Source organism: Syngnathoides biaculeatus, chromosome 6 (genome assembly GCF_019802595.1).
Source record: "Syngnathoides biaculeatus isolate LvHL_M chromosome 6, ASM1980259v1, whole genome shotgun sequence".
NCBI classification, from domain to species: domain Eukaryota; kingdom Metazoa; phylum Chordata; class Actinopteri; order Syngnathiformes; family Syngnathidae; genus Syngnathoides; species Syngnathoides biaculeatus.
In genome coordinates, this window is record NC_084645.1 from 27,482,841 (window position 1) to 27,495,493 (window position 12,653).

General features: G+C 41.6%; 1 protein-coding gene across 1 annotated transcript in view; it reads right to left on the minus strand.

Annotated features, from left to right (window-relative positions):
• Window positions 1-9,747, minus strand: part of LOC133502501 (PDZ domain-containing RING finger protein 4-like) — a 197,358-nt gene extending 187,611 nt beyond the window's left edge. Inside the window, exons 1-2 of the mRNA XM_061823366.1 lie at window positions 9,097-9,747; window positions 5,652-5,702 (exon numbers count right to left, since the gene is read on the minus strand). Of these exons, the coding sequence (XP_061679350.1) occupies window positions 5,652-5,702; window positions 9,097-9,357 (312 nt within the window). The 5' untranslated portion in view covers window positions 9,358-9,747. The remainder of the gene's footprint in view (window positions 1-5,651; window positions 5,703-9,096) is intronic.
• Between the last annotated feature and the right edge of the window lie 2,906 nt (window positions 9,748-12,653).

Here is a 12,653-nt window from a genome sequence, read left to right on the forward strand (position 1 = left end):
GAGTTGGCCTAGAATCCCCACACCTCCCTCCCCTGACCTAAATGTCTCAACGCACGGACTTGCCAAGCGCTTAGCGGAATTCGGACGCCATTTCAGTAAGACTGTTTTTGTTTCTCAACAAAACAAAACAAAACGCGGAACACAATAGAAACCTGACCGTCCAGGTGAAATGCGAGAAGGGACTCGGGAGGTTTAGGACATGTTGTGATCCTGTATTTTGGCAGGTGCCGCTACGCTAGTATTTGCTACTACCCCCAGATATACCTGGTTTTATCATCCTCCTCAATGCCCCCCCCCCTAATGTACCGTGCCGGTCTCCCGGTATACAGTTCTTTCTCCTCTTATACGGTACCCTCTGTCCACACGTGATTCAGCCTTAATCCCAACAAGAGGAGAGGCAGCACTTATTTCAGCAGGTGCAGACAAATGTTCAGAAACGCATCGCTTTGTTAGCGTTGCACCTTCACTCAGGGCTAAAGTGATCCTTTTTTGTGCAGCGCGGCCTCTGATCAATGTACCTCGGACTGCGCCGGCCCGCACGGAGATCAACTGGTCCTGGTAAATTCAAAAAGGTGCCAAACCAATGATTAACGCCTCACTACCCACCCGGTGGAATCAGAAAATACTCGATGAATCAACTTCATAAGAACCCGTGTCGTCATCCCCCACGCAGACCGAGGTGTTAGTTACTGTTCTTGCGTGAAAGCTCTTCGAGTTAGTTGCTGAGTTGAGTCGTCTCAGGGAGAGCCGGTGCAAGCTATGAGTGCTAAAAAAAAAAAAAGAAAAATTACGCCAGCGTTCCAAAAAACAACCTGGTAAGTGCATCAACAAGACAAACCACGCTGAGCATTCCCTGTCTGAGCTCACTCAGATGATGAATTGCTGCAGTCATTAAGCACTTCCTGCATCTGAAATCTGAGCTACGCTTGACCTGTATTCGAGAAACACATCTTCTGACTACAAACCTGGTTCGGGAAAACAGCAAGGCTCATTACTAGTCCTCTTAAAAGTGCTTTTTAATTTTTTTTAATGGACTTTATACAGATCTGATCAGCTTGAGCTGTATTGGGCGGTAATCAGCAACTTTTTCCATTTGCATGCGGCATCATAACTAGATGCTTCTTTGCCATGTTTGCCTTGGACTCTCCACTTCACTGTCTGACTCCGATCTCAGAGCCCTACTGGGTTTGCATTCCCTAAGCATTTCATTCATGTATTCAGAACCTAAACCATTTAGTGATTAATAGGCCATACGCAGAACTTTAAAATCGATTCTAAGGCTGACTGGAAGCCCGTGTAAAAAACTTTAGAATTGGTGTAATATGCTGTGATCCCTTTGTTCTGGTCAGAACTGGAAATGCAGCATTCTGAATTAGCTGCGGCTGTTTTATGCTGTTTTTGGAGAGTCCAGTCAGAAATTTATTACAATAATCAAGTGTACTTGAGATATAAGCAGAGATGAGCTTCTCCTAGTCAACTTGACACATGCAAGTCTTCACTCTGGATATGTTCTTCTGTTGGTAAAAGGCAGTTTTAGTAATTGATTTGATATTTAATAAAAATGTCAAAACCTAGATTATCACAGCTTCTTCTTCTTTTCTTTTTGGCTTGTCCCGGTAGGGGTCGCCACAGCGCGTCATCTTTTTCCTTCTAAGCCTATCTGGTGCATCTTCCTCTCTAACACCAAGAGTCCTCATGTCCTCCCTCACCACATCCATCAACCTTTTCTTTGGTCTTCCTCTCGCCCTTTTGCCTGGCAGCTCCATCCTCAGCACCCTACCACCAACATACTCACTCTCTCGCCATTTCTCGACATGTCCAAACCATCGAAGTCTGCTCTCTCTCGCACCTTGTCTCCAAAACATCCAACTTTGGCTGTCCCTCTAATGAGCTCGTTTCTATTCCTATCCGACCTCCTCACTCCGTGCGAGAACATCAACATCTTCATTTCTGCTACCTCCGGTTTTGCTTCCTGTTGTTTCTTCAGTGCCACCGTCTGTAATCCGCACATCATGGCCGGCCTTTATAGACTTTGCCCTTCATCCTGGCGGAGACTCTTCTGTCACATAACACACCAGACACCTTCCGCCAACTGTTCCACCCCACTTGGACCTGTTTCTTCACTTCCTTACCACACTCACCATTGCTCTGGATTGTTGACCCTAAGTATTTGAAGTCGTGCACCCTCGCTATCTCTTCTCCCTGTAGCTTGACTCCTCCCCCTCCACCTTTCTCATTCACGCACATATATTCTGTTTTACTTTGGCTAATCTCCATTCTTCTCCTTTCCAGTGCATGCCTTCATTTTTCTAACTGGTCCCCCACCTGATTAATGCATATCACAATATTATCTGCAAACATAATGGTCCAAGGGAATTCCAATCTAATCTCATCTGTCAGCCAATCCATTACCACAGCAAACAGGGAGGGGCTCAGATCGGATCCCTGAGGCAGTCCCACCTCCACCTTATCACAGCCTAATCCTATATAAAAATTCATACAATACTCAAAATCGGGATCAGGTCTGGCTTGAAATTGGCTTGACAGTACAGTCGGACCATGCAATAAATGACTACGTCACCATGTGAAGGCGGAGGAGCATTCATTGCAAACATCTGTATTTACAAACTTCTAAACTCCAAAGAATACATAGCCAAACTTATTTATTAAACATACAGTACATTCTGGAGGCAAAAAAAAAAAAAAAAAGCTTACACACAAACATGAAAAGAGGAAAAACAGATACACCAACAAAAACAAACTTCTCGTTGCACAAACATGAGGTAGTGTTTAAATCATTTCAACATCACGTCATCATAGCGCTACTCGTAAAACAGATTTGGCACCTGGTCAACACGAGTGTAAATCTTGTCAGCGTCCAACATACTGGACAATTACCAAAAGGTCCTTTCAAGAGGCAGTGACCAAATTACCCGGAACGCCTTTTGCTACGACCACGGAGGTCTTGGAACGTTTCGATTTTCACACCTCTGCCTAAAACAACGGCGCAACGTGGCTTAACGGAGCGAAAGCCAACACCAACACACCGTTCGCAAACCTACACAGAAGCCTTTGACTATAAAAACCTCACAACGTTCAGACTCTAATGCCGATGTCAGCATAATGCGTTATTAGCCAGAAAGAGCCACACGCTCCGGAATAATACATCATCTGCCAAACCAATGTCTATGAAAATGGGGGCAATGGGAGGTTAAACGTACCGCCGAAGAGGTGTGGCTCATATAAGTCCGGTTTGTCCATAAATAATATGACACTGTGCATTAATACAGACTCGAGTTGGCTTTAACGACTCGACGTGTGCATGTGTCAGTTGAATTGGAGTGGAAATAGGAAATAGTGAGCCAGGGCGGCCCCTCTCACGCTTCAAGGATAAACAGTTGAGATGTAAATTCCCGGTCAAATGACAAACGGAGCAGAACCGGTGCAGAAGAATTTCCAGGCACATCAAACAGCAGGACGCCAAATACCCAGCGCGCGACAGCTGATTGTTGGTAGCAACTGAAGACCAACACTGAACTGGAAACTGCTGCAAATAAGTCACTTTAGGCTTATTTTTAGTCGATACTGTACTGCCTTCTGCTGTACTTCATTATATAAAAAAATAATAATAAAATAGCTCTTTCATCACAGCTCAATCATAAAACAGAACACTTGAGTACATCTGCAACTAATTTTCAGTTAATCTGAGATTTAGGTGGAATAAATGTTGGGAAGTTGTCAAACCGGAAGTCTTTGGTTGCAAAGTAACATGAAACTACCGTAATTCCCGGCCTACCAGACCGCACCTGATCTGCCTCACCCAGTACATTTGTAAAGGAAATACCGTTTGGTACATACATAGGCCGCAGCCGTGTAAAAGCCGCAAGTACCCACATTGAAACACGAAATATTTACAAAGAAAGACGGTACACAGAGTTTAACGCTAACGCTAGCTCTGCGCTAATGCTAACGCCGCGCTAACAGGGCCAGTTTAAAATTTAAAAAAAAAAAAAAAAAAAAACATACCGGTAAAAATCCTAGTAACACGCGAGCGCAGCGGTTAACAGGGCCGGACCGGTAAAAGTCACTTCCTCGCCGCATATTTCTCACTCTTACCTTTTCTGCTCGAGTGGCCGCTAGCAGCCATTAGAAAAAATGCACAAATTAGCCGCATCACCGCAGGGTTGAAAGAGTGTGGAAAAAAAGTCACGGTTTATTGGCCGGAAATCACGGTATTTAATGTGGTCCACGGAATTGTTTGGTTGCAGAGTAAGATGATTATAAACTATTTAATGTGGTGGACCACTTAATATTGCTTGGTTAAGTGGTTTGATGCACCGCTTTGAACATTTTCTCAATGAATGACTAATCAAGGGTCCAAAGTGCATATACTGTATTTAAAATTGAATAACTCAAAACATCAAAGACCACTTTGCAATGGATAATATGACAATACTAATTTTTGCACACAAAAAAGTAACTCTATCCAGATCTTGCAGTACAATCTGTTGAGGGGAAAAAAAAAACATCCCCCAAGATCATCTCTCATAAATTTGGTCGGATGCCACAGGTTTGGTTAGGACGTGGCGACTTCGTCTTTAAAGTCAATATTTAGCCTGAGTTAAGTCAGCAGTCCAAAATGGAATGAAAAGGCGTCGAGTCGAGCACATTAAGACGTTGCAAGATTTAAAAGGCTCGAAATCCCCAAAATAAACAACCACGGGAAGTGGGTTGACGCTCATGATGTCAATTAACAAGGACCTCATAGGAAAATGCAACATAACAGAAATTACACGAATAGACATGAATTTCATACACTTGCAAGCAACATTACAACCAATACATTATCAAGATTTCAGAAAATATGTTTAATATAACTGTGGAACTTTAGTTCTATTTTATGATTTTAGTTTGTAACAATGATTAGGGAATTTAATTCAATTATTTTGTATTCACATTGGTCAAATATAAGCCCTTGCATTATTTCAATACTAAAACCTTTTTTTTAATATCGCAACTATTTTTGTTGATTGTACTAATATGTACACAATAATAAAAAAATTAATTCAAAAAATGTTTATCAAGATTTCAGAAAATACGTTTAATATAACTGTGGAACTTTAGTTCTATTTTATGATTGTAGTTTGTAAGAATAATTAGGGAATTTAATTCAATTATTTTGTATTTACTTTGGTCAAATATAAGCCTTTGCATTATTTAAATACTAAAACCTTTTTTTTTAAATATTGCAACTATTTTTGATGATTGTACTAATATGTACACAATAACAAAAAAAAAACATTTTACCAAGATTTAAGAAAATAAAAGAACATTTAATATAACTGTGGAAGTTTTGTAATATTTTATGATTGTAGTTTGGAGGAATAATTAGGGAATTTAATTATTTAAAATAAAAAAATCAAACTTGAGACACAAGTCTTATATACAATATTACAGTATGTTTTTTTATGGATTATCATTCCGAACTGTGGGATGGTTTTCTGGAATTTTTTAAAATGGTTTTTATGTGTCCATCTGTGACGTGTCAATCAAATGTGACCATTATGATCTTTGTTGCATTTTATATCTGAGCTCCTTTAGACTGCGCAAGTGTACTTGTGCGTCCAATGTATAATACATAAATGAAATACCTGTGGCGCTGTGACTTGCTCTGATGTCGCATTCTTGGTCGTCGTATCCCTCTGAAGAGAGAAATGCTGTAAATGCACAAGGACTCTGGATTCTTTGCAAAATTGTCAAAGAGTTCTAACATTGTTAGATTATTCGCAATCTTTATTGGTCTTCTTTATGTCCCAATCTGTTGTCGTCATCTAAGTCGAAATGCAGCGGGTCAAATTCCTTGAATGTTTCCAACATACTTGGCGAATAAAGATAATTCTTAAAAGGTCAAGTGTCATCCCCATAAACATTCTAAAATACATATTGTAATGAAAAATACATAACATTATTTACTTCGATGTCTTTACGAAAAAACAAATTTGAGCGGAGAGCGCGTCATCTATGCGCAAAGTTGCGTGAGTGTCATTCGATAACATCCAAGTGGTCGCCATATTGGCTGCATCCCCTGTCCGTGACGTCATCCCGGACAGTCGCCATTGTAAACACGCGGTGGACACGCCCCTTCTGACACGGAAGCTCCTTTCGAAGAAGAAAACATCGCACAATCGAGCGAAGTATCCGGGGTAATATTTCCCGATTGTTTTTGAGCCGTATTCAGAAGATATGTGATCACGGCCGAACCGCCTCCCCATCCTCATTTTCGGCGCAGAGCTGGCTTATCATGGCGCTGAGCTGGGCCGCTTTACGCCGTTATTCATAGCCACCGCCGTCCGCGATGAACAACACCGTCGAGCCGGGGCACTTTACGGCGTTGTCGTCGCACGCAGCTGCGTGCGGCATTGTCGGCAGCATTGTTGAGAGCCGTCGCCGTCCGCAAGCCCGACGCGCAGCCTTCGCCGGCGAGCCCGACGCCGTCCGACACATTTAGCACGCCTGTCATACGTCATCTTTTGTTTCGTTATGAGAGACCGATTACGTCGTCCGCCCCAAACTATTTTTTTTTTTTTTTAGTAGCTGTATACACACCTACCTGTCATTTGGATTCCACGGAGCTCTCGTCCTTTGCACCCGTGCAATCCATTTTTCACGACGAACCGGGTCTCTTGCAAACTTATTAAGGGTAAATCCATCCTCCCGAGTTTTCGAGCAATGTCCAACAATGCAACGAGCCGTCATTTTGGCTAACACGAAGAAACAACGAGCTACCTTCCCGGAGGTAAAACTAATAGAAACAAACGAGTCCACTTGAGGGCGGTCCTGCCATGTACATCACTTCCTGCTTCTTGTCGAAAACAAATCCCTCTAGAGGATTTTCGTGGCCGGAGTTACAAAAAGCTTTATATGTCAAAATCATGTTTTGTGGTGAAAAAAAAACCCATATGATTTCATGTTGGCTGCCATTTTTTCTTTGATAACATACTAAAAATAATCAACTTCACGACAGTGGCCCTTTAAGTGTCATTACAGAATTGGAGGCCATGATGACCAACAAGCTATATCAAATTTGACAAATAAAGCAACTTTTTTTTTAATGGTTTTTTTTTGCTTTCCTGCAATGGTTGAAACATTTTGTTCCCACACATATTAAATATCAGTAATCATGTTCTGAAGTTGTCTCAAGAAACAAACCCTGTAATTAAAACTTTTTAGCCAACTCAAGGAAAACGACAACAACAACAAAAAAAAAGTGAGTAATGGGACTCAGCAGCAGACATGACATCATCAAGCTAATTCCTCTGACCGTTAATGGACCGTGGGTTCTCAACAGCCTGTTACGGACTCGTCGATTTGCCAACTTCACTCCTCCACGAAGGCCTTAATGTTGACTAGTCTCTTATTAGATGTTTTTGAGTCGCGGGTGAGGAACTAATTCTATTAAATTGTCTTCTATTTATTTGGTAAGTGAGCAGGACCCAGTCAAGAGGGGGAAAAAAGCCACGCTCTAGCACACAGGTGTTAAACTCAAGGCCCGGGGGCCAGATCTGGCCCACCACATGATTTTATGTGGCCCGCGAAGCCAAATCTAGAGTGTCAATTTCAATGATTCCTGTAAAAATCTGTACCAAAATTTGAAATTGTCACATATCATGAGTGATAAGGCTGAGATATTGCAAGCATTTCGGTGTTACCAAACGTGAATGGTTGAAAAACACATTCCCCTTGATTTGTGATTCCAAAACTAGTTCATAAACTGATGATGTAAATATGATGAGATGATTAAATATTTTTGTTCCACAGTCATAACGGCCCTCTGAGGGAAACCGGAACAACAATGTGGCCCGTGAGAAAAATGGGTTTGACACCCCTGCTATAGCAGGATATTGAAGAAGTTTTTCAGCCCGCATTATCAACATGGTGGAGATGGGGAATTTATCCCACTGCACACAAAGACGTCTGTGATTATTTCTATATACTCCATGTTCCCAGCATGCTCTGTTGGGCTCTGAATGGGGACTGTTTTTTTTTTGTTTTTTTTTTTTAATTTGGCCAAATTTTGCAAACGTTACCTGGCTATCCCTGATAGCAAAATTATGTTTCCAATTACGCCATCTTGTGTGTCATAGAGGTCAGAGAACACAGGTGATGGGTGAAGCGTGAAGTTTCTTTCTATCATCAATTTAAATGATTGGTCTAAGGACTTTGGTGACATCATTGGAAACGTATCCATAGACACCCCCACCTATGGTGGGAATACCAGTGCCTTCACCCAATCCTCAATGTTTTAACATGTATATTCTACATAAATTAGATGTAGTCACTGTTCTAAATTATATACAAATCGCTCCATCATCCTTTGATTTGTTTATAATTATAGTACTGAAAAAAATAAACATCAATGAGTAGTCGACGTTGACTCGACATTCATCACGTTAGTGTCAACTTGTGGGGACAAAAATTGAGTCACCCAACCGCTACCAGTTACTTATAAAGAGGCAACTTTTAAATTAGATAGATAGATAGATAGATAGATAGATAGATAGATAGATAGATAGATAGATAGATAGATAGACATGCAAAGTTTGTTCTTGACCAGTTAGCATCCCTGCTAAATATATATCATCATTTTTAAAGAATTTCTAAAGAAATATAGAACTTTAGGACCAAAGTTGTAAAGAATTTCGATACAAATTCTATTGTTCTGTAGAAATTCTATAGAAAACCACAGCCAACTTGTTCTGTACAAATTCAATAAAAATTCTATAGCATTTTTTTTTTTTTTTTGCAGGGAAAATTCCAACATCAGCATTGATTTGCAACCCCGTTTCTGTAACATTTATTGAAATTAAATTTGTGTTCAGGTACGATCAAACTTTTTTCTTCAGTTTTAAATAATTTACTCATATGTATTCACAAACATTTTATTTGTGTACGTTTTTCCAAGTGCTTGAACGGAGTACCAAACACAGCAACAAGTCAAAATGGATGACGAGTTAACCTTTTCAGAAAAAGTTGACTGCCTATCCTCCAATTTCGGAATAAGATAGATATATTTCTGAAACGGTGATGTCAATTTACCTGGTAGTAGTCAAAGAGCTGCAGCGCAATCCCGTCCATGTGCAGCAAACACCGGTGGAGCCTCCAGAGCGGATCCCCCGGCTGCCTCCCAGCCTCTTCCAGCCTCAACTGCTGCGCTCGCCGTGCCCAAGTCGCTCTTCTCTCCTCCAGGGCGCCGGCCAGCGCGAGCAGCTGCTCCACGAAGCCCGCCCGAGAGTCCTTCTCGCTTCCCCGCTGACAGCTTGCCCCGGTCGCCGTGTCAGTGTTCGTTTGCGGCTCCATCCTTACTTCCGGGTTCGACCCTGAGTGCTTTTCTCAGCTAGTTTGTAGTTTGTCGCGGGGCTTCCACTCGGGACGAAGTTTGGGCACATTGATTAGAAGGTTCGAAAGCGCTCGCAGTCGAGCTCAGCCGACTCCGCTTTGGGAGACTCGTGACGTCGTTGCGCTGACTCACCTTTCGCCCTCCGCTGCTCCTCGCTTGAACTGTGACCTCCCCTCTTTTTTTTTTTCAAATATTTACTACATTTATACTATATTTGTGTTTTTTCATTTAAAAGTCATTAACATTACTTCATTTGATCAGAATGTGGTGCACGGTACTTAATGTATTAAAATTATATTCAATCGTTATCTGAGCCACTTATCCTCACAAGTGTCGCGGGAGTGCTGAAGCCCCTCCCAGCTATCTTCGGGCAAGGGGGGGGGGGTGTCCACCAATCGCGGGGCACACAGAAACAAGCAACTAAATGCACTCACAATCACACCTGAAGGCAATTCAGTCTCCAATTATTGCATGATAGATAGATAGATAGATAGATAGATAGATAGATAGATAGATAGATAGATAGATAGATAGATAGATAGATAGATAGATAGATAGATAGATAGAATGTCTCCATTGGCCAGCCCCATCTATGCATTATTTCATATCCATTTTCTTAGCCGCTTATCCTCACAATGATCGCGGGAGCGCTGGAGCCTATCCCAGCTATCATCGGGCAGGAGGCGGATACACCCTGAACCGGTTGCCAACCAATCGCAGGTCACATGGAGACAGACAACAAACCCAAGCAGAGACGAGGAGAAGATGCAAACTTCACACTGGCAGGGTCGGGATTTAAACCCTCATCCTCAGAACTGTAAGGCCAGTGCTCTCATGAGCTGCCCCACCGTGCCGCTTTATGTATTATTGTGGTTGTGAATTGTTATTAATCTTCACTCACTGAAACTGCACGGCATATTTCAGACTTGTTTAGGATGTCGGCTTACATTTCGGGTGTCCAGCGACAGACGGGAGGACGAAATGGAAAAAAATGTCTCGTCATCACTTAGATGTTAATACCGAGTACAGTAGTCACGTTGATTTTACTTTACTCTTAATTCATTAAATTATGAATACATTAAGAGTAATGCGTCGTATTATCTGGTTAAACTTGATGCATGAAGTCGAAGCGCGATCATAAATCTTCTTTTCATCTGCCGGACACCTGATAGGAGACTAAAGTCGAGCAGATGTTTTCGCTTAAGACGGCGTGGACATTTTGACAGATTGATGAAATGCATCTTAAAATCTTTTGGATCTGTTTGGTGTATAATCATCATCATTCACGCTCATTTCTCCATTTTTTTAATTGGAATGACACAATATTTCAGAGATCCAAAGGCAGCGAAGATTATTGGTGATGGGGAAAAAACAAGGAAATATATAATTTTTTTTTTTTTTTTTGGCAGACTCAACGAGGGTTTCAAAGCGGTACCATCAGCTGCACGACATCTGCGGCGCGGATGGACTGTTTGGAGCGAATCGGCCGGTGAGGAAGTTTAGACAAGACTAATTAATGATGGAAGCGGATTTTAAACGACGTTCTGTATATACTAACGCAGTGAAAATGGGTTTTATTTTCATCTGTAGCAATCTTGCCGCACATTTTTCTGAATGTAGCCTGTCATGCTAGTCCTGCCATTTATGTGGAGTGAATCTGAACTCTCGGAGGCACAATGTGCACTGAAGGAAATAAGTATTTGAACACCCTGCTATATAGGAAGTTCTCCCACTTAGAAATCATGGAGGGGTCTGAAATTTTCATCGTAGGTGCATGTCCACTGTGAGAGAGATCATCTAAAAAGAAAAATCCAGAAATCACAATGTATGATTTTTTTAACAATTTATTTGCATGATACAGCTGCAAATATGTATTTTAACACCTGAGAAAACCAATGTCAAACGTTTCCTGTGGTTGTTCACCAGGTTTGCACACATTGCAGGAGGGATTCTGGCCCACTCCTCCACACGGATCTTCTTGAGATCAGACAGCTTTCTGGGCTGTGGCTGAGAAACGCGGGGTTTCAGCTCCCTTCAAAGATTTTCTATTGGGTTTAGGTCTGGAGATGTGCTCGGCCACGCCAGAACCTTGGTTTTCCTGGCTGGGTGCTTCGGGTCATTGTCATGTTGAAAGCCCCAGCCAAATATAGAACTTCAGGACCAAAGTCCGATAGAATTTCTATACAAATTCTACTGTTCTGTCGAAATTCTATAGAAAATCACAGCCAAAGTTCTATAGAACAAGTTGTTCTGTACAAATTCTATAGAATTTCTATAGAAATGTTTTTGCAGGAATAGCAACTACCAAAGCTAGTATCCACATCACCAGAAATTCCAACATCAGCATTGATTTGCAACCCCGTTTCTGTAATTTATTGAAATTAGGTATGATCTAATTTTTTTCTTCAGTTTTAAATCATTTACACATATGTATTCACACACATTTTTTTATGTACATTTTTCAAAGTGCTTGAACAGAGTACCAAACACAGCAACATATCGAAATGAATGACAAGTAAACCTTTTCAGAAAAAGTTTACTGCCTATCCTCGCTGAGAAACACGGAGTTTCAGCTCTCTCCAAAGATTTTCTATTGGGTTTAGGTCTGGAGATATGCTAGGCCACGGCAGAACCTTGGTTTTCCTGGCTGGGTGCTTCGGGTCATTGTCATGTTGAAAGATCCAGCCAAATATAGAACTTTAGGACCCAAGTCCTATAGAATTTCTATACAAATTCTACTGTTCTGTCGAAATTCTATAGAAAATCACAGCCAAAGATCCTATTGGGTGTAGGTCTGGAGACGTGCTAGGCCACGCCAGAACCTTGGTTTTCCTGGCTGTGTGCTTCGGGTCATTGTCATGTTGAGAGACCCAGCCACGACCCATCTTCGATGCTCTGACTGAGGGAAAGAGGTTGTTCCCCAAAATCTGACAATACATGGCCGCGGTTATCCTCTCCTTAATACAGTGCAGTCGTCCTGTCCCATGTGCAGAAAAACACCCCCAAAGCATGATGCTACCACCCCCATGCTTCACAGTAGGGATGGTGTTCCTGGGATGGAACTCATCATTCGTCATTCAAAATTCATTCAAATCAATCATTCAAAATTTCAAACCCCTCCATGATTTCTAAGTGGGCGAACTTGCCCATATAGCAGGGTGTTCAAATACTTATTTTCTTCACTGTATAAGGAGTACAACAGTTGATGAGACCAAAAGGGTGAAGAAGAGCCTCAAGTTCTGGGTGCAATGTTACC